The sequence below is a fragment of the Nerophis lumbriciformis genome, linkage group LG37 (genome assembly GCF_033978685.3).
Source record: "Nerophis lumbriciformis linkage group LG37, RoL_Nlum_v2.1, whole genome shotgun sequence".
NCBI lineage: Eukaryota > Metazoa > Chordata > Actinopteri > Syngnathiformes > Syngnathidae > Nerophis > Nerophis lumbriciformis.
This window is the reverse complement of record NC_084584.2, coordinates 18,816,868-18,840,169: the sequence shown is the minus strand read 5'-3', so window position 1 is coordinate 18,840,169 and position 23,302 is coordinate 18,816,868. Positions and strand designations below refer to the sequence as shown.

At 41.5% G+C, this 23,302-nt stretch overlaps 1 protein-coding gene across 4 annotated transcripts in view; it reads left to right on the top strand.

Annotated features, from left to right (window-relative positions):
- mtdha (metadherin a) overlaps positions 1–23,302 on the top strand; it is a 45,775-nt gene that overhangs the window by 19,273 nt on the left and 3,200 nt on the right. For 2 of the 4 annotated variants that reach the window (XR_009811707.2, XM_061930850.2), the window contains exons 3-13: positions 734–835; positions 905–1,019; positions 1,086–1,232; positions 1,298–1,354; positions 1,429–1,587; positions 3,567–3,647; positions 3,730–3,792; positions 14,623–14,747; positions 14,822–14,929; positions 15,002–15,080; positions 15,144–15,184. Coding sequence is in view for 3 of the 4 variants with exons in the window: in XM_061930850.2 (XP_061786834.1) it covers positions 734–835; positions 905–1,019; positions 1,086–1,232; positions 1,298–1,354; positions 1,429–1,587; positions 3,567–3,647; positions 3,730–3,792; positions 14,623–14,747; positions 14,822–14,929; positions 15,002–15,080; positions 15,144–15,184 (1,077 nt within the window). In the remaining variant the exon portion in view is untranslated. Of the gene's footprint in view, positions 1–733; positions 836–904; positions 1,020–1,085; positions 1,233–1,297; positions 1,355–1,428; positions 1,588–3,566; positions 3,648–3,729; positions 3,793–14,622; positions 14,748–14,821; positions 14,930–15,001; positions 15,081–15,143; positions 15,185–21,053; positions 21,199–23,302 lie in introns of those variants that run through there. The other 2 variants (XM_061930851.2, XM_061930852.1) reach the window with 2 other exon arrangements.

Below are 23,302 nucleotides of genomic sequence, written 5' to 3'. Positions count from 1 at the left end.
ACACTCTCGCTTGGTTTGTGAATTTCATATTCCCATAATTTGTAAATGTATGCAAACAATAATGCATCTGGCAGACCTGAAATATAGTGATTTGAGATGAAGATGCGTAATATGAAATTGCCTCCAGTCTTCTGTAGGTGACTTCAGCAGGCTGATGCAGGCTCGCCCACATTTTGGAGCTACAGTAAAAGTGGGCATTCCGAAATTTGATGAAACTTGTTAGAAAACCAGCCTAAAATCACTACTGTGTATTCTTTTGGGGGGATTTTACCTGTAGACATCATTTTAGGTCCAGAACCATGAAAAAGTGGCAATGTTGTCAACATTAGAGGAGCCCTTTAGGTAAATCTGACTCACCGACACCTTAAAAGCTGTGCGGGTCTGTGGGTCAGACAGGTTTTATGGTCGTGGGTTCAAGGCCCTGCGATGAGGTGGCGACTTGTCCAGGGTGTACCCCGCCTTCCGCCCGATTGTAGCTGAGATAGGCTCCAGCGACCCCAAAGGGAATAAGCGGTAGAAAATGGATGGATGGATGGATGGGTTCAAGGCCAGCGCTAAACCGCATGGGATGATTCGTTCAAATTGATTTACTGACTAGAGTTGGTAGACTTACCAAAAACCTTGCAAAGTCCGATTACTTGATTCGTTGACTGCGCTCTCACAAAGTGACAACCTAAAATGAACTAAATTTACCCCCGCCGACATTAATCATTAGTCTTTTATGTTCACACAGAAGACTCAACAGCCTAACGGACAGCCTGCCTCCATGTTTCCAGAAGAAGTCAAAGTCCTCGGGGTGCTCTCCAAACCGCCGCCACAGTCCAAAACTCATAAGGTGCGGCAGTGTGCTGTCGTTTAAAGCTGTTTCAGGGCAAAGACATCACTGATGCATGCTTATTGACAGGCGCCTGAAGTGCAAGCGCCCGCAGTGCTGGTGAAAACAAACAAGAAAAAATCCAAAACTAGTGTCAAAGCGACTCATAATGTGTCTACATATGACGGCAAGGAGCTTGGTGATGGTAAACTGACACATCACAACATTGTGAACTTATTAATCATCATTTAACACGTTTATTGCTATCTAGACACATGGGAGACCAAAGTTAGCAACCGAGAGAAGAGGCAGCAACGCAGGAAGAACAAGGGCCCCGAATCGCTTGGTGGTACAGAGGGGGCGGACGCTGGCAAGGGCCACGTGGAGGCGGCATTAAAGGTTAAGAAGAACAGAGCAGGTATCTACATGACTAACAGCGTCATAATCATAGCTCAGAAGTGTACCTAATGAGGTGATTCTTAGTTTCAGAGTCGCAGCGTTTAAGAGCAGCTGCTAAAGTGGACTCATCCCGAGCAGTTGGTACTGACAGAGCTCGACAACTATTTATTGTCTTTTGAAATGCCACAACGGTAAAAAAAAAAGTTTGTCCACAGGGTTGTCCACCCGAGGGGAGGTGTCTTCCGTTAATGGCAGCGGGTGGAATAACTTCTCCATGAAAATCCCAACTCAGGTGTCATCTATAGAGGCGAGTAAGTTTGCTGCAGACTACCAGACCCAACTTGAGGCCCAGTCCTGGACGCAGGAGTCACAAGGTATGACTCAAGTGATATGTTTTAAACTATTTTTGCCAAATTTGTGTCGTAAGCCTTGCAATTTAAAAAATTAAAACTATTAAAACTGTGCTGAAACAGTAGTTTAAAAATGCTAATATTAATGTATAATAATAATTACAGAAATTTGTTGGATTGCTGCATCACAGCACTTTATAAAACTGTCCTAATGTACAACACCAGTCGTCCCTCGTTTATTGCTGTTAATTGGTGCCGGACATGGCCACAATTAATGAATTTTCGCTAAGTATGAATCATTTATTATAAAGCAATACAACTGTTTATGAAGTTCTAAATACATTTTTCAACATTATGAGAGCCCTCTACAGATGAAAAAACACAATTTAGTCACCTTTACACTCTTTTAATCCAATATAGTAATGTTGTCTGAGGCTGAGCCAATCAGTGGCTATGATACTGAACAGCATGCTCTGAGTGGTTTGGTCTCATATCGTGGCCAATACTATTGTAGTATTGATATTTTTTTAGTTTATTTATTTTATTTTTCATGCTTGAAATGCTTAATTTAACACCAAATAATTGTTGAATATATGCTTTAATGAATTAGAAAATATTCCCAAAAAACCTGCACTGTTGTGATGCCTCAATATTTGAACTGCAATGTGGCAAGGGACGACTGTAATTTTAAATATACATGTTTCATTACTGTCACACTTAAATAAATCACTGAATTTTATTTGCCTACTGTACACAGCATCAGTCACTTACTCACCTTGTGTCTGTGTGTTTGTGTGGCAAAAGTTGAACATCCAGCTAGCTCGCTCATCATGTCAATGCAGAGAGGACACCAACACGCGTTCAGGCTGCAAATGAAATGCGCATGTGCAAAGCTGACACTTAATCCGCCTTTGTTTACAGAGCAAGATGTAAATGTAAATATTTCTTCACTCTCATGTCAAGCTAATATAAATCACTGCAACGTCCCAATTTCATCAATGATGTTAAGCAGCCAGTCATTAGATTTGGTTTGTTAGTGAATATCACAACTCTCCATTTTTGATCAAATTTGATACCCATACCGACAAGAGTTACATATATGATAATAACGTACATACTATACTGTTTATGTGTTGATGTACTCTTTTAAAAGCTGTAATCAACCCCAAACAATAAATTAGTGATTGCCAAAAAGTGATTCAAAAAAATATTGTGATATTAACTCATTTCATTTGTGCATCTCCTAAGGGTGTTTTTGTAATTTATGCACAGATGAGATGTGTCATTATAAAATACATTGATTTAATGCAGTGGTCCCCAACCACCGGGCCGCGGCCGCACAAGAAAAAAAAATAAAAATAATTTATTTTGTATTTTTTTATATAATTATTTATTTTTATTAAATCAACATAAAAAACACAATATGACGGCGTGGCGCAGTGGAAGAGTGGCCGTGCGCGACCCGAGGGTCCCTGGTTCAATCCCCACCTAGTACCAACCTCGTCATGTCCGTTGTGTCCTGAGCAAGACACTTCACCCTTGCTCCTGATGGGTGCTGGTTAGCGCCTTGCATGGCAGCTCCCTCCATCAGTGTGTGAATGTGTGTGTGAATGGGTAAATGTGGAAGTAATGTCAAAGCGCTTTGAGTACCTTGAAGGTAATGGCCAACTCTTTCAGTTTTCGGACTCGATAAAGGCTTAAATAATTTCAAACACACATCCTTATGATAGACACAAATATAAGTGTTTGTCTTACATGTAGTAATCAGTTGTGGACAGACAAAGCCTCAGCAGTGCAGCTTTAACAAGCGTACGCGCTCCGGCGATGGGAATACATTTTTGGCAGGCCGCCCTGAAATGATGTAATTCCCCTCCTTAAATGTTTTTTCTGCTGCCGGGCCTGAACTGCACAGCAAATATGTGGCCACAAACAGAAACAGTGTATCAAGAAAAGCTTTTATCATTGAAAAAGTATCTGTAAATGTAATCAGTGCTTCTTTTCAGCGGCGTGGAGCAGTATCGATGTCCAGAGGAAGTCGGATCTCAACCCCATCTCTTTCTCCATGCTGCGACTGAACCCTGCAGGTAAGCGAGACAACGAGCAGGCCAAACTACTTGTCTCAAACACTCCTCATCCTGTTCATCTTGTCCCTGCTACACACTGAAGCAAAGTCCATGGAGCTGCAGTGGACCAGCCATGCTGATGCTGACGATGAATGGGGCGATATAAGTGAGTGTGCATTCTCACCGAGCTAAATGGAATCGTTGACAGAATGACAGGAAGTCAATGCTCATGCCTCTATTCAATTAACCCACAATGTCCCCTATGGTTGTTGGGAGTGTGGTCTACAAAAGCAAATAATCACCATGGTCTCTAATTAGCATCAGGTCAAAAAACATTGGCATTAACAGGTGTGGCTAAAACCAATCAAAGCCAAAATTTTCTCGGATATGTTTTGCAAATTTCAACATGTAATTGTGACAAAAAATATACCGGTATTTATTTGTTAAATCGGTTCTCTTAAAGGGTAACCGTACTTTTTTTTTTTTTTTTTTTTTTTTTTTTTTGCCTTTAATTCACAACCATTATCAGAGACAAGAACACACCTTTTTTTTTTTTTTTGGATTCTGAAGATGATAAAAAAAAACATGCAAGATGGGAGTCACCATTGTAGCCTTTAAAGCCCTCTAAAACAACTTCAAAACCCTCCGTCAAAGTTTTATATACACACTGTGTGTATATATGTATGTGTGTGTATACAGAGCAGGCCCAAGGCATAAGCGTACTAAGCGCTTGCTTAGGGCCCCGCGGCCACCAGGGGGCCCCCAAAAGCAATTAACAAAAAATTCTTATTTTTTATTTTTTTGCATGTACGAGTCTGACTGATGATTTCTAAATGATCAAAGATATATTATTGTACAAAAACACAATTTTAGGTCAACAGAGTGCTGCTGCTGATCTAGGCCTAGTGATTCTTCCTGCCTCTCTTTAAATGTAAAGCTGCCTCTGCTGCACCTGTGACGTTTGCCGCCTGCTATGGCGTCACATTAGTGCCAAAAATCCAAGCGCATAAAAACTGTTATCGCGCGCTGATTCTCCACTTCGTGCGCGCGCGCGACACCCTTTTGCGCGCGCGTGGTGCCTTTTTGCGCGCGCGCCGTCTCGGTCTGTGCGCTGGCATGTTTCGTTTTGGCACTTTGGGGGCGGGTATGCTTCTTTCTGATTGGTCAGGCGAAAAATGCTCAGAGCCAATCAGAAGTATAGCAGGGCGGGTCATCTTCAATAAGTATCAAGATTGTTATAGGCGCAAAGTTTTCACTTCTTCTTGAACATTTGTTTTCTAATTTATGGAATTTCTTTTGATTCAGCCATAAAATTAATGAAATAATCTTTGAATTTTGTTTTTAAAATGTTAAAAATAGCCTTTTAATAATGTATTCTGAAACAGTTTAAAATAATCAGAGAACTGACTAACACTGACCCTACACAACTATGTTGCACAATTAAGTCATTGTTTTTTTTAAAGCGAAAGAGGTCATTTCAACAGGTACAGTATACTATGTCATATCTACATGTAATAAGATTTGTAACAAGGCAAACCGTTTGTAAATTGGTCGAAAATCGAGCAAGTTATGGTAATTTAATTAGTACATGTACCATTGACATCAATGTAATGATTGAGGCTAGCTGTCCGAGGTAAGATGGCTACAACGTTGCTACGCTGGAGAATGATTGGTCATATGAAAAATGCTCAGAGCCAACCAGAAAGGAGGGGCCGTCTAAGCATACCCACCCCCAAAGTGCCAAAAAGAAACATAACAGCGTGAGGAGAGATGCCAGGAGTACACAGAGAGCGCACAGACCGAGACGGCGCGCGCGCAGAAAGGCACCGCGCGCGCGCAAAAAGACACCGCGCGCGCGCACGAAGTGGAGAATCAGCGCGCGATAACAGTTTTTATGCGCTCGGATTTTTGGCACTAATGTGACGCCATATCTTTCCTCTCAGATTCAGACAGGACTGAGCAGGTGGTCAGAGGACCACTGTCTATTAAGGAGAACTTTTCATTCCCCAAACGGCATGATGGCCGAAGTTTTCATTATCATTATACCTACAGACAGCTAGTCAATGGGGAAAAAGTCAAGCGTAGCTGGCTGACTTATTCAAGAAGTAAAGATGCAGTCTATTGCTTTTGCTGCAAATTATTTTCCAAAAAGTCCTTAAAACTGGCAGCCGAGGGACAGCGGGATTGGGTCAACATAGGTGCACTGCTGAAACAGCATGAAAACAGTGAAGATCATTGTAGCAACATGGTGAAATGGAAGGAATTTGCCTTGCGTCTTTCAAAGGGGAAAACTATTGATGAATTTAACTTCAGTAGACTGCGCTCTCTTTGTACAAAGTAAACATTAAATATGAACAGTTAACTAAAAATATAAACTAGTAATTAAAGACTAATATGTACAAGACTGATGAGACAAGATGACACTTTTACTGTAAATACAAAGCTTTATCACTTGGACTGTTCAACCCCAGGCCACTATTGTAGCTGAATGTTTTCTACATTTTAAGATTAGGAACCATATGTGGCACTCTGGACATCATTCGTTCATTCATTGGTATTATTTATGTTCTTAACTGGGCCACCCCCATATCTTTATAAATGACATGTCATTTGTAAAGAAATGCCATGCTGACAATAGGATAATGTAAACAACACTGCCAGAGCCGCAATGACTTTATAGTAGGTGTGTGAATGATCAACAATCAATATTATTGGCAGAAATAGAGGGCCCCAAAATCAAATTTTGCTTAGGGCCCCATGGAGGCTTGGGCCGGCACTGTGTGTATATATTAGGGGTGTAACGGTACGTGTTTTGTATTGAACCGTTTCGGTACGGGGGTTCCTGTTCGGTTCGGAGGTGTACCGAACGAGTTTCCACACGAACATATGAAGTAGCTAAAGTCTTAACAAGCTGCTCCGCATCCTTCTGCCTCTTCTCTGTCAATCCTCTACACAGCACCCAGCATTGTCCCACCCACACAGCCATCTGATTGGTTAGAACTATAGCAGTAACAGCCAATCAGCAGTGCGTATTCAGAGCGCATGTATTCAGTGCTTCTGCGGTGGAGTTAGCAGATAGGTGTTTAGCAGGTGAGCATCAGGCAGCGGACTCTCCCCAAATTTAAATAAAACACCTCCCAGTCAACTACTAGTAACATCACTATGAGCCCGTTGACCTTCTAGAAACAAACTGCAGCTCAGCTCGCTCGCAGTCCTGGCTTGAGGTGAAGGCTAATTAGCTTTTAGCGTAACGTTAGCTCATTTTGCGGTGTGTGTGTGTAAGTGTTAGCTAATTGTGCGGTGTGTGTGTGTGTTTGTGTGATAAAAATCGACTACAGGCTTCCCAAATGCTTTAATAAATTAAGCATGATGAGTTGACTTGAAACTGTTTAATGTTGCACTTTTTATATGTAGAAGAAACGTTTTATCATTTTATTTAATCTGAGCAACAACTTGAGGCAGTTTAATGTTGATTAACATGGGCAGAATTATTATAGTGTTCCCAATGTTAAAAGGATAAAGCCATTGTTTACAAATTTTGTAAATAAATAACCCAAAAATGTATATTTTGTTGTTTTCTTACTGTACCAAAAATAAACCGAACCGTGACCTCTGAACCGAGGTACGTACCGAACCGAAATTTTTGTGTACCGTTACACCCCTAGTATATATATATATATATATATATATATATCAGTGGTTCTTAACCTTGTTGGAGGTACCGAACCCCACCAGTTTCATATGCGCATTCACTGAACCCTTCTTTAGTGAAAAATAAAAAACTTTTTTTTTTTCAAATTCAAGAAAAAGTTATGTTTTTTTACTGGTGCACAAAATGAACCGTGCATGAACATCACCTTGTTCAAAGAACAAAACCAACACAGTGCATGAACTCACAACAAATTACACCCTTTACACACATTACCATGAATTGATTAAAGTGGACCCTGACTTAAACAAGTTGAAAAACTTATTCTAGTGTTACCATTTTGTGGTCAATTGTACAGAATATGTACTGTACTGTGTAAACTGTACTGTTTCATATAATGTATTCTCTTCCTTTGCAATCTGCTAGTAAAAGTTTCAATCGATCAATCAAACAACCTGCAAATCAGATGGAAAATTAGAGGGAACATTGTTTGGCGGTATCCATAATACGCTGATAGGGAGAAGTTTTTATTTACACGATAAGTCGGATGTGTTTTTACCTCCGTGGCAGAGGCTCCGCCGAACCCCTGAGCGCCACATGGACTCGCCAAAACGCCACTGAGATATATATATATATATATATATATATATTATATATATATTATATATGTATGTGTGGGAAAAAAATCGCAAGACTATTTCATCTCTACAGGCCTGTTTCATGAGGGGGGGGTACCCTCAATCATCAGGAGATTTTAATGGGAGCATTCGCATACCATGGTTTATATAGGGCACAGAGTGGGTGGGTACAGGCTGGCGTAGGGGCGTGGTGATTGGCTCATGTGTTACCTAGGAGGTGTTTCCGTCATATATAAACCATGGTATGCGAATGCTCCCATTAAAATCTCCTGATGATTGAGGGTACCCCCCCTCATGAAACAGGCCTGTAGAGATGAAATAGTCTTGTGATTTTTTTCCCACACATACATATATTGCGCTCTACTACGGTATCGAGCACTATTTTTTGGATAACCTTATTAAGACATATATATATATATATATATATATATATATATATATATATATATATATATATTAGGGCTGCAACAACTAATCGATTAAAATCGATTATAAAAATAGTTGGTGATTAATTTAGTCATCGATTCGTTGGATTCATGCTATGCGCATGCGCAGAGGCTTTATTATTTTTATTTAATTTTTATTTTTTATAAACCTTTATTTATAAACTGCAACATTTACAAACAGCTGAGAAACAATAATCAAAATTAGTATGGTGCCAGTATGCTGGTTTTTTTTTCAATAAAATACTGGAAAGGATAGAAATGTAGTTTGTCTCTTTTATCCGATTATTAATCGATTAATCTAAGTAATAATCGACAGATTAATCGATTATCAAATTAGTTGTTAGTTGCAGCCCTAATATATATATATATATATATATATATATATACACATACAGTCGTGGTCAAAAGTTTACATACACTTGTAAAGAACATAATGTCATGGCTGGCTTGAGTTTCCAATAATTTCTACAACTCTTATTTTTTTGTGATAGAGTGATTGGAGCACATACTTGTTTGTCACGAAAAACATTAATTAAGTTTGGTTCTTTTATGAATTTATTATGGGCAGTGTTTCCCACACATTCATTTATTTGTGGTGGCCCGCCACGAAAGAATTACGTCCGCCACAAATGGATTTTTCGGCTTTTGACTCGCTCGACCGCTCATAAAAGCAATGGGACTCTGTCTGTGAATGTACCTTGTAGTTACAATTCCGGTGCAGTAGGTGGCGGTAGCCTACTATGCATTGTAACTCCGCCAATAGCATTTAATTCACCTGGTGGGCCAGAAGAAGAAGACGACGACGACGAAGTAAAAGAACGGACCGACCGGATCAAAATACGAGGGTAATATAGGTTATAGGTAGATAGGTTATAGCTGCATCGCTCGCGGCTCGTCATATATTTAACGTTAATCCGCGATTTCACCGAGCGTTTCACTGACGGTGAGCAGCCTGACGCTGCTTCATTAACACCGCCGCTGTTTGACTCAGGGGCCGGGGCAGACGCACGCAGTAACAGTCATGTGTTACCATACCGACGAGCTAACGTGTCCAGGTTATAACCCTGTTGTCAATAAACACACGTGGAGACGGTGCTTCAGATACTGCATTAATACTGAAGCTAAATTGTCCACTGTCCACTGCAGCATGTGAATGCAATGAAAAGAATAAAATCTGAGCCAACCAGCTGTTAAAATGTTGTCCAGGTTAATGTTTTGGCCATTAAAGGCCCTTCATTTCAAGATTTCAACTGTGATCGGGCTTTATACAGGTGGCTGACCTGTTCAGATGGGTGTAACTGCTACTGGTCAAATAATGTGAAATAGCATTTAATTTTACATGTATGCAATGCCATTTAAATGTAATTATAGATAATAATAATACATACTGTGTAGTGTTGTAAATAGTCAACAGGAAGAATTTTAGTAAGGTATAAGCCATGAGCACTACACAGCCAGAAAAAAACCTAGGCAGGACAAGTAAAAATATTGGGGCAAGTAGATTTGAGAAGTCGGGCAAGTAGAAAAAACCTTAACGTTGAACCCTGCATGTGTTGAGCTGCTGCCGCTTAAGGTTAGACGGCACTGTACATAGAGCGGTTCTGCTCGTTAGTAATAAATTCTAATGTTGGATGTTCACTCCTTCACACAGATGAGTATAGAAAAATATTTTCAACGGCCGAAAAGGGCTCGACTTGGAGAGGAGGTAGGCCTACAGTCGGACCACAGGAGGTATTATCAAAACGGTGTAGACACTTAGAAATCTCATAAGGAAAGTGAACAGACGTCCATCAGTGTGAAAATTAATTTGCTTCCAATACTTCCAGGCTTCAACTAGTGCCGCAGCTGTGGCAGCTGGCGCAGCTGAGGCAGTAAGAGAGGGCGAGGAGGAAGGGATAGTAAGTACGCAGGGAGATGTTGTAGGAGAGGAGGAAGACAGGCAGCATGTAGAGCCAGCTAGGGCGGAGGCAACAGGTGAGACTCAGCAAACACTGAAAAATAAAGCAGGGTCAGATCAGAAATGCACTTTTCTCATGAAAAGGGTCCTATTTTATAGTCTTATGTGCCTTATAGAGAGGACCACGACAAAACATAGAGCGACTGGTTTCGATCCAGAATAGCTAAAATGCCACAATTTAAGTCATGGCTGTATAACACCCAGCACGGTAAGCTCCAGTGTCTCCCTCTTCTCTGGAGGAGGGTCTGGCGAGCGAGACTAGCTCCAGTGTGACCTGTTCAGCAGCAGCAGGAGGAGGAGGAGAAGGTTGACTGACTGTGGCAGGACACCTCTGCCTCTGTTTCACTTTATGTTGCTGGTAAATAATATGGTTGTAGTAGTAGGCTAAAGTTAAATTATTTAGTATGCAGTAATTAAAGGGGCAGAGCTTTAAGAGACATTTTAGCTTTTATATTTTATAAGATATATTTTTTGTAAGAATCACAATTAATAAATATATTTCAGTGAATAACTAATTGTTCAAATCCGTATATAAATATGTACATAAAGTGTTGTTATTATATTCCAACTCCGCGTTCTTCTTGGTCATCACCGCTGCCGCCCCCCGCCCCCCGACCGCACCACCACAAATAGATGCCTGTCCTATGGGAAACACTGATGGGTCTACTGAAAATGTGACCAAATCTGCTGGGTCAAAAGTATACATACAGCAATGTTAATATTTGGTTACATGTCCCTTGGCAAGTTTCACTGCATTAAAGCAATTTGATAGCCATCCACAAGCTTCTGGCAAGTTTCTGACCACCCCTCTTGACAAAATTGGTGCCGTTCTGCTAAATTTGTTGGTTTTCTGACATGGACTTGTTTCTTCAGCAGTGTCCACATGTTCTCAATGGGGTTTAAGTCAGGACTTTGGGAAGGCCATTCTAAAACCTTAAAGGGGAACATTATCACAATTTCAGAAGGCTTAAAACCATTAAAAATCAGTTCCCAGTGGCTTATTTTATTTTTCGAAGTATTTTTCAAGATTTTACCCATCACGCAATATCCCTAAAAAAAGCTTCAAAGTGCCTGATTTTAACCATCCGTACATCCGTCCATTTTCCTGTGACGTCACATAGTGAAGCCAACACAAACAAACATGGCGCATAGAACAGCAAGCTATAGCGACATTAGCTCGGATTCAGACTCGGATTTCAGCGGCTTAAGCGATTCAACAGATTACGCATGTATTGAAACGGATGGTTGTAGTGTGGAGGCAGGTAGCGAAAACGAAATTGAAGAAGAAACTGAAGCTATTGAGCCATATCGGTTTGAACCGTATGCAAGCGAAACCGACGAAAACGACACGACAGCCAGCGACACGGGAGAAAGCGAGGACGGATTTGCCGATCGCCTTCTAACCAACGATTGGTATGTGTTTGTTTGGCATTAAAGGAAACTAACAACTATGAACTAGGTTTACAGCATATGAAATACATTTGGCAACAACATGCAACAGAGTGCAGACAGCCCAATTTTCATCGATTAATATATTCTATAGACATACCCTCATCTGCGCTCTTTTCCTGAAAGCTGATCTGTCCAGTTTTGGAGTTGATGTCAGCAGGCCAGGGAAGCTAGGGTCGATATTCTTCTCTTGATCATCTTCTGTGGCATAAGGGACGGTGTGAGCTAAGACATCCAGGGGGTTTAGCTCGCTCGTCTGCGGGAACAAACTGCCGCCATTGCTTGCCGTGCTACCGAGGTCCTTTGTCCCTGAATTGCTCACACACTCCGGCAGATTCAATGGGGGTCTGGCGGCAGATTTCTTTGACTTTATCGTTGGAAATGCATCTGCTTTGAGTGTCGCAGGATATCCACACATTCTTGCCATCTCTGTCGTAGCATAGCTTTCGTCGGTAAAGTGTGCGGAACAAACGTCCAATTTCTTGCCACTTTCGCATCTTTGGGCCACTGGTGCAACTTGAATCCGTCCCTGTTCTTGTTGTTACACCCTCCGACAACACACCGACGAGGCATGATGTCTCCAAGGTTCGGAAAACAGTCGAAAAAACGGAAAATAACAGAGCTGATTTGACTCGGTGTTTGAGAAAATGGCGGATTGCTTCCCGATGTGACGTTGTGACGTCATCGCTCCGAGAGCGAATATTAGAAAGGCGTTTAATTCGCCAAAATTCACCCATTTAGAGTTCGGAAATCGGTTAAAAAATATATGGTCTTTTTTCTGCAACATCAAGGTATATATTGACGCTTACATAGGTCTGGTGATAATGTTCCCCTTTAATTCTAGCCTGATTCAGCCATTTCTTTACCACTTTTGTGTGTTTGGGGTCATTGTCCTGTTGGAACACCCAACTGCGCCCAAGACCCAACCTCCGGGCTGATGATTTTAGGTTGTCCTGAATAATTTGGAGGTAATCCTCCTTTTTCATTGTCCCATTTACTCTCTGTAAAGCACCAGTTCCATTGGTAGCAAAACAGGCCCAGAGCATAATACTACCACCACCATGCTTGACGGTAGGCATGGTGTTCCTGGTAGTGTTGCAACGGATCAACATTGATCCATGATCCTTTCGGATCAATATCTTCGGTTTGGCACACACGTGATACGCGGTTTGATTTATGAAAAAAAAAAAGTTTTTCGCATGTTCAGTCCACACACAGCATGGTCATGGCGAGCGGAGTAACGGAGGAGCCCCGCGCCATTTAATCTGTGTGTTTATAGGTGCAGACATGAGGCCATATTCGCTTGTGCAAAACGAGGGTTTTAAACACACGCCTAAAGTGCTTGAGCTACGTTACGACATCCCGTCGCGCACCCACTTCAGCGATAAGATTGTGCAAGATCTTTATGAGCAGGAGAAGAAAAAAGTTGTGGATGAACTATCCCGAGCATCATCTGTTGCGCTCAAGACAGACGGGTGGACGTCCAGGGAAATGGAGATCTATGTGACGATAAGCGTTCAGTTCATCACAGCAGACTGGGAGATGAGAAGACACGCCCCCTCTACGAGAGTCACCTTGCTGGCACAAGCAGTGGAGGAATGGAAGATAAAGAGGCCCAGCACTAATATCCCAGTCACAATTGATAATGCCAAAAATCCAATAAATGCAGTGAATGATGCAGGACTGGGACCACAGATAGGGTGCTTTTCACATGTAGTGAATTTGGCATCACAGAAGGGAATCTCAGTCAATAGGATGGACCGCCTCCTTGGGAGGATCAGGAAGGAGGTTTCCTACTTCCACCCAAGCACAACAGCTGCTCATATGCTTAAGACAAAGCAAGAAATGCTAAAGCTGCCTACTCATAAGCTCATACATGATGTCCCAACAAGGTGGAACTCCACTTATGATATGTTGCATGATATGATATGGAGCAGCAGGCAGCTATATACTCTGCATTGACCCACAAGACCCTGAAGAAAAATGTCAAAGACATCATCACCCTGTCTGATGATGATGTGAGAGTGGCAGAGGAGGTCTTCCAGGTGCTTAAACACCTCAAAACTATTACATCTCTGCTGAGCACTGAAACTTCACCATCTGTGTCAATGATCCTGCCACTGAAAACTAGGATTCTACAATCCATGGCTCCAAGTGTGGAAGACTTTATCATAGTTACTTTTTTTTTTTTTTAATAAAACTTGATTAAAAGATGTGATGTGTATATGTATACTTTTTGAGCATGATTAACAATTCTGCAATAATAATAGCCGTGATATGAAATTTTCATATTGTTACATCCCTCGCTAGCACTGTGATTAATGGGATGGACAATGTTTGACTACAGTGGCAGATTCGCGCAAAACTTGTACCATATATGAAGATATCCACTGACGTTACATGTTGGAAAAACGTCACAAGTTGTGCACATTCCAAACGGCTCATTTGGAGGAAGTATGATGGAAGACAAGATTGTTTTATAAATATGTCCGTCATGCATCCATGGTTTGATTTCACATTTTTGGGACCTTTGGCGGTACCAAATGCACAAAAATCGGTACCAATAGGTAAAAAAAAAAAGTTGGTTTTGCATTATAAGCCCCCCTTTAAATGAAATGATCTCAAATTGAGGGCTTTTCTCAGCATAGGTGAGATTGAAAAAGAGAAGAATTAGATTTTTAATTCCAGATTATGATTAGTTACTCGCTTGTTTTTTTAAGTTGCTTAAAAGCACTATTTACAACATGAGTTCTGCACTTTATGTAAATAACCAGTTTGGCTATGAATAGAGCTTTTACAGTACCTGTCGTACAAGTTTTACATTTAGAGTGAGACGTCTTTGGATGCTTTGTCTCAGACGGGGTGACCCCTGTGGATTCCACTTCGGACTGGAACGCCCCAGTTGAGCACTGGGGGAACTATGAGGAGCCCCCTGTGACGGCGACGCTGGTTCAGCGCAAGGACAAAACCATTCTCAACAAGGTCTGTCTAATCCTGTCCACACTATTGTATTTCATAAAATGAAATTTTTTTACAAATCCGGTTTGTTGTTGTAGGTGTCAGAGGATAAGGTCTGCGAGGATCTAGCAGGGGAAGCTGTCAAGTCCAAGAAGAAAAGAGAAAAGAAGAAGAGACCGGAAGAAGAGGCAGCGTCTGAGCCCCAGGCAAAAAAAACACACAAAATAAAATTTGCAATGCAAAAAATGTGAATTTCATGTATTCTTTGTTGATATTAGGTAGTGAATGCAGTTCTTAAACCTCAACAACTTCCTGCTCTGGCCTCCAAGAAGCAGAGTCCCAACTCATTATCTCAGAGTAAGTCCTAAACATCGGGAAAAAGAGTCTGTAACATGTTCTAAAATCTTTTTGTGCTTGCAGAGCGAACTGAGCAGGTGGCAGAGGCCTCCCTCAAAAAAAAGGTCAGAAGGGAAACTTAAAAGTCGCCTAAAAACTCCTGTCAAACCGTTTATGCAAACGATTGTTGAATATATCATATGCAATAATTAATACCAGGTACAAAGCTTTTTCTTTCTGGAACACACTTTTATTATTTACTGAAATATTGATGATGATGATAAGAAGAAAAGTGACTTGCTTGGTTGTGTTAAGTGATTAAAATGAAGGTGGCGTAGAGGGGTCCTATGCACTTATATCTAATTTGCACTATTTTTGCTGCGCTGCAGTCTTGCAGTGGAGGTACAGGTTTGCGGGATGTTTATTGCTTCGAATGGAATCAAATATTTTTTTGTGTTCATTTTTATAATTTTTGGATATTTTGCTCGGTGGAATGTTGCACTTTTTGTTTACAATACTCAACCTTTATTGTATGGAAAAATGCTCCAATCATTCAACATATGTTAAGATATCATGTTTGCTGTACAAGAGAACAGCAGAATGGTTCTTTTTGAGGTGGGTTTATTTATTTAGAATGAAAGTGACCAATGCTGGCCACTAGTAGGCACTGTACTATGAACAGAGTCTTATATAAAGACAGTATAGCCAACTAAACAGGCACCATACCATGAGTGCTACCAAGGACGTGTGCAATTGCTGTCGTTTTGACGTTCGTTTTTTTTGACAATATAAACCAAAATAATATGTCTGTGTATAGTTCTAAACATACTCCAGCTCATAAATTTACAATAAAACATGCTTTTATTTTGTAAAAGTATAATTTTGTGGCCGAATTTGACGCACACTGCTGCTACATTCCTGCAGTGTTTTTTGACCAGCAGACAAGACACTCTAAGACGCACCCGACGGCGCAATAAATGTGAAAAATACACAGAATGGCCAAAAAAAGAACATAATACCCTCATTTTGCCTAAATCTTCCATTAACTTTGGACCAACATTCACGGAGAAATTATGATTTGTGTGTGAGTGTCAACTGTGGTGGCTGCCTCCATTGCATTTGTAATCATTGTATGAATGTCTCATTAGTAAGGGTGTAACAGTACACAAACATTTTGGTTCGGTATGTATCTCGGTTTAGAGGTCACGGTTCGGTTCATTTCCGGTACAGTAAGAAATATCCTCTTACTGGCTAACTTGGCAGTAAGAGGATATATGGGCTTATTGTTCTTCCACCATAGAAGTGGGTCAAAATCTAGTTTCTAATGCAATATGGTCTTAAATCTGCTGCTATAAAAACATTTGTTATTGCTTTAGCCCTGCCTGACTCGCCGAGGAGAGGCTGCTTGAATGCGGTGGTGACTCTTCAAATGGGTTAGAATGTTTGACGTGTTGTCATAAGCAGCTGCTGAACAATGTCGGCAAACCTCCGTCCTCCATTGTTGTATCGCGCAGCCAAAGTGTTCCCAAACGGGAGATCTTAACGAGGCAGGAGGGTCTTCCAGCTCTGGCTTTTACATGCTGTCGTAGCCTGGTCGCTGCTAGCATGCCGTGTGTTGTGCCTCGGTGTGCATTGTTTACATAACGTGCGGTACGCTACTTAATATGTCCGTGTGGAAACTTGTTCGGTACACCTCCGAACCGAACCGAACCGAAACCCCCGTACCGAAACGGTTCAATACTAATACATGTACCGTTACACCCCTACTCATTAGGTATTATTCTAACTTATCTTTCTTTTTCGTAACATGCTAAGTGAATAAGTGTACTTTTGTAGTTATTCCCCCGCATTTCTGCAAAATAAGTTAGATTTGTTAACACTGGCGAGCAGTAGAGAATATGGTGTGAGTTTTAGTCCAGAACATTTTTTGCTTTGTTCATTATTGGCTTATTTCTTGCCACTTTATGCTCTATATTTTTTATGACATTTTCAGTTTACTTTCTCATCTATTATTATAGCCAAAATGTGGTTTATCTTGCTTTTCTCCATCTATTTGTATTTGTGTTTGACTTTCTCTTCTACTGTTGACGACTAGCATTATTGTAGTTTTACTGAGACTCAAAGATAGTTTGTTTTGTCTCACCATCTGTTAAATGTAGGAATTTCTTCTGTTATTATTTGTATTAGTTTCTGTATGTTCTATGTGTCGTGTGTTTACCTGGCACAAGACATTGTAGTTGGTGGCTCTCCAGTGTTGTTCACAAACCTTCACTTCACATACTTGTCTTTTTTCCGGGTTGTTGGGAAAGCGATATAAAACTTTCCACTATTCTCGTGGCTGGAGCAGCCCAATGCGATATACAAGCTTTCCACTATTCTCATGGCTGGAGCAGCCCAATGCTGCACAACATGGCATATTTACACATTGAAAAACTAACGAGGAAGTACCACAAACACATCGGATCAGCTCAAGGTTGTCATGGCGCCCTGTAGTCACGCGAGTGCCTTATTGACCAATCATTGAGGAGATCGCCCGAAACCGAGTTGGCCATATTCTCTTTATACTACGACTCTGACTATTAAAGGCTGAATCTGATTATCTAGTGATGCAAACGCACCCTGAAGTATTGGCAGGCTATATTTATTGTTATCGCAGTCAATATTTATCTGTGCAGACTTTTAGTTAGTCAATTTGCTCCAGAATGGAACATTTTCCTATTTTATGTACTGGAAAAAAACATGTGGGCTTTTCCCCACTTTTGCGCTGTGCAAAAGGCAGTGTTTTGTTTTAGATGTCAACAACATGTCTTATTTGTTGCATTAACCATGAATGATGACAGCAGCTTTAATTGTACCTCTTTATGTTTTATTACAGGAATTTGATTCCATTGCCTTAACTTGTAGTTGTATATAAGTGTTGACTGGCGACTTTTTAAAAATTTCCATCCAAGTCTAAGTTTTGATGTCAAATGAGTCTTGCATGACTTTGATGATGATGATAATAATAATAATAGTACTACTTGTGTACAGGAAATCCTTAATGCAGATTTGCCTGTTTTTGTCTTCGAGGTATAACATCCAGTTTATGATCCTTTTTTTTTTTTTAATTGAAAAAGACAAATGGCCGTGTTTCCTCTTTAGTAGACATGAGCAGTACTGTTGTTGTTGTTCCAAGATGGGCTGGTGGGGGGTAATAAAAGAAAATAGAACAAAAAAAAACATTACGATTGTAGGCAACTCTTTTTTGTTATTTTTTTCCTTTTTGTACTAGATTTTTACTGATGATTGAATCAATGTATTTATATTACTTCATTTGTGAATGATTTCTTTATTGAGGTGATACAAATGATATTTATATGTATAAAGAAAATACAAATAAATGAGAATTCCTTGATTTTACCTATTGAAAGTTTTATTTTGAACCACAGTATACTGTATACAACAGGAATACTTTTCCCACCCTCAATTTACATTGCAAAAGTAAGCAAATATAGTTCACATACCCATCCATCCATCCATTTTCTACCGCGTATTCCCTTTGGGGTTGCGGGGGGCGCTGGAGCCTATCTCAGCTACAATCGGGCGGAAGGCGGGGTACACCCTGGACAAGTCGCCACCTCATCGCAGGGCCAACACGCCCATAATAAATTATTTCAAATTTACATAAAAAAATAATTTGATTTGTAACATATACAATTGAAATTTAATTTTGAATAAAAAAATTGCACATGCACATCTTTACAGGGAGGGCGCTCCAAATGTGTCCAGTTGCAAGGATATATCTTGTGAACAGCCCCCTTCATGCTTCACAATTTTCCACTCAAATCTTTATTTTACATACGTGCATTTTAAAACCATATTTTCCTTCAAACATGTCTTGATTGTAGTTCAACTAAATTATATGTGTGTGTATATACTGAACAAAAACATAATCTCAACAATTGTGTTTTTGCTCCTATGTTGCATGAGTTGAACTCTAAAAGATCTAAAACTTTTACTACACATACAAAAGACTCATTCCTCTCGAATATTGTTCACAAATCTGTCTAAATCTGTGTTAATGAGCACTTCTTCTTTGTCAAGATAATCTGTCCCACCTCACAGATGTGGCATATCAAGATGCTCATTAAACAGCACAGGTGTGCCTTAGGATGCCCACGATAAAAGGCCACACCATATGTATATGTGTGTGTGTGTGTGTGTATATATATATATATACATATATATATATATCTCCATTCATCCATCTTCTTCCGCAGCCGCCTAAGCAGGGAAGCCCAGACTTCCCTCTCCCCAGCCACTTCGTCCAGCTCCTCCCGGGGATCCCGAGGCGTTCCCAGGCCAGCCGGGAGAGATAGTCTTCCCAACGCGTCCTAGGTCTTCCTCGTGGCCTCCTACCGGTCGGACGTGCCTGAAACACCTCCCTAGGGAGGCGTTCGGGTGGCATCCTGACCAGATGCCCGAACCACCTCATCTGGCTCCTCTCGATGTGGAGGAGCAGCGGCTTTACTTTGAGCTCCTCCCGGATGACAGAGCTTCTCACCCTATCTCTAAGGGAGAGCCCCGCCACCCGGCGGAGGAAACTCATTTTGGCCGCTTGTACCCGTGATGGGCAGCACGGTGTGAGAGGGGTTAGTGCGTCTCCCTCACAATACGAAGGTCCTGAGTAGTCTTGGGTTCAAACTCTTTCTGTGTGGAGTTTGCATGTTCTCCCCGTGACTGCGTGGGTTCCCTCCGGGTACTCCGGCTTCCTTCCACCTCCAAAGACATGCACCTGGGGATAGGTTGATTGGCAACACTAAATTGGCCCTAGTGTGTGAATGTTGTCTGTCTATCTGTGTTGGCCCTGCGATGAGGTGGCGACTTATCCAGGGTGTACACCGCCTTCCGCCCGATTGTAGCTGAGATAGGCTCCAGCGCCCCCCGTGACCCTGAAGGGAATAAGCGGTAGAAAATGGATGGATGGATGTACCCGTGATCTTGTCCTTTCGGTCATGACCCAAAGCTCATGACCATAGGTGAGGATGGGAACGTAGATCGACCGGTAAATTGAGAGCTTTGTCTTCCGGCTCAGCTCCTTCTTCACCACAAAGGATCAATACAGTGAAGACGCTGCACCAATCCGCCTGTCGATCTCACGATCCACTCTTTCCTCACTCATGAACAAGACTCCGAGGTACTTGAACTCCTCCACTTGGGGCAAGATCTCTTATACAGTATATGTGGGTATGTATATACCAGTGACGTGCGGTGAGGTTCATGGCTGGTAAGGCACTGACTTCATCACAGTCAGATTTACAAACATATGAACCCTAAAGAGTATCTTATTCACTATTTGATTGGCAGCAGTTAACGGGTTATGTTTAAAAGCTCATACCAGCATTCTTCCCTGCTTGGCACTCAGCATCAAGGGTTGGAATTGGGGGTTAAATCACCAAAAATGATTCCCGGGTGCGACGCCGCTGCTGCCCACTGCTCCCCTCACCTCCTAGGGGGTTAGCAAGGGGATGGGTCAAATGCAGAGGACAAATTTCACCACACCTAGTGTGTGTGACAATCACTGGTACTTTAACTTAACTTTAACTTTACACATACACACAAAAAAGCACATTTAATAAAAAAAAAAACGTTATTATGGTCTTACCCAGGGCCGGCCCGTGGCATAGGCCGTATAGGCAAATGCTAAGGGCGCCGTCCATCAGGGGGCGCCACGCCAGTGCCACAAATGTTGGAGAAAAAAAAAAAAGAGAAAAAAAAGTTGGTGCCATTATTTCTAAATACAAAAAAATAATCCCACGTTCATTAAAATACAAAGTACAGCCTATTTAATAGAAATATTATTTGTTACAACATCTAATTTGCATATCAGTTAACATCATACATATACCTCTTTGGTTTTTCATCTATATTATATCATTTCATTTTATTCCTGGAATCATATGTTTTTATTATTAGACTGTAATACTCAATGGTGTCACATACGCCTCTCTTCAGATGCACTGTTGAAGTTTCTAAATCCCATCCCTGGGCCATCTACCACATCTACTGCTGCTGCCTCCACTTCAGCTGCATCACCCAGCCATGATGCAGCAGCATCAAGCGGTCTTCCTGTTGCCTCCACCTCAGCAGCACAACCCACCAGTGATGCAGCATTAGCAGCACAACCCAGCAGTGATGCAGCAGCATCAAGCGGTCTTCCTGTTGCCTCCACCTCAGCAGCACAACCCACCAGTGATGCAGCATTAGCAGCACAACCCACCAGTTTTGCAGCAGCATCAAGCGCTCCTCCTGTTTCCTCTACCTCAGCAGCACAACTCAGCAGTGATGCAGCCGCATCAAGCGGTCCTCCTGCTGCACCAATAGACCCTGCTGACTGGCCTTCTGTTTTAACTGAAAAGGTACGAACAGAGTTAGTTCACAGAGGTCCATTTGTAATTGATAGTGACTTCACATTCCCGAAACAGAAAGACGGACGAAGGTGTCAGCATGATTATTTTAACAGACTCTTAATCAATGGGGAAAAGGTGAGAAGAACCTGGCTTATATACTCGAAAAAAGAGGATATCTTGCACTGCTTCTGCTGCAAAATATTTTCAAAGAGAGATTACAAACTGAGTAGGGAAGGTCTGAAGGACTGGAAAAATGCAAGCCACTTGCTCAAGGTCCATGAGGATAGCCAGGAGCATAATGCTCACATGGCAACATGGAAGAACTTGGAGGTCCGTTTTGCGAAAGGACTCACAATAGATAAACAAGAGATGGCACTTGCTGAGGCTGAGAGAAAAAGGTGGCGTGAAGTTCTACATCGTTTGGTGGCAATAATTCAGTCCTTAGCTGAAAGAAACATGGCTTTCAGGGGGTCCACAGACACATTACATAAACCAGACAATGGCAATTTTCTGAAAGAAGTGGAGCTTATGGCCAAATTTGATCCAGTGATGAAGCAGCATGTCAGTAGAGTAGAAAGTGGAGCTGGCAGTCACGTACATTATCTGGGAAAAACAATCCAAAATGGACTGATTGACTCCATCAGTTCAAGAATAATAAAACGCATTGTGGAAGAGATCAAAACATCAAAGTATTTCTCCATCATTTTAGATTGCACACCTGATCTGAGTCATAAGGAACAGCTCTCTGTCATAGTCAGGATAGTGTCACAAGAAGACACACCACAAGTTAAAGAGCATTTCCTGGGCTTTCTTGTTGCAGAGGAATCAACAGGAGATCATTTGTCAACTCTCATCCTAAAACGGTTAGAGGAGCTTAACATTCCTTTTGAAGACTGCAGAGGACAGTCTTATGACAATGGGGCCAACATGAAGGGAAAAATTAAAGGTGTTCAGGCAAGGTTGCTTCAGCTAAACTCAAGAGCTTTTTTTGTCCCATGTGGTGCCCACACTTTAAATTTGGTAGTAGCTGATGCTGCAAAAAGCTCACCAGATGCCCTTGGCTACTTTGGGCATTTAGCAAAGTTATTCAAGCTCTTCTCAGCCTCCACCCATAGGTGGGGTGTTCTACTGAAACATGTTAAAACCACTTTGAAATCATGGGCTGAGACCAGATGGGAAAGCAGGATAAAAAGCATTGAGGCAGTCAGATATCAGGCTCGGCAAGTCAGAGAGGCTCTTCTGGAGGTGAGGGAAACAACTACAGACCCTGTGGTGAGAGTTGAAGCCCAGTCTTTGGCTGAGGAGATTGGATCCTATCGTTTTTGCATTTGTACAGCCATCTGGTATGACATTCTCAGCAAGATCCAGTATGTGAGTAAACTCATGCAGTCGCCTTCCATGCAGCTCGATGTGGCTGTCGACTTGCTGAAGAAAACCAAAGATTCCCTCACCAGCTACAGAAACACTGGATTTTCTGATGCACAGACAACGGCAAAGGAGATGTGTGAAGAAATGAATATGGAGGCTGAACTCAAACAAAAGCGATTGAGAACCACCAAAAGGCACTTCGGTTATGAGTCTCCAGATGAGCCCATACAAGATGCACTTAAAAAAATGGAAACCACATTTTTTAATGTGGTAGTGGATACAGCCATCTCTTCACTTGATGAGAGATTTCAGAGCCTTGGAGAGGTGAATGACAAGTTTGGAGTACTCCTCAATTTCCAAAACTTACAAAAAGAAGAGCTGCTACAGCAGTGCCAAACCCTGAGTACTACTCTGATCCATGACAGCCAGCTGGACATTAATGGCACAGAACTTGCAATGGAAATGCAGAATTTCCCACCATTGCCA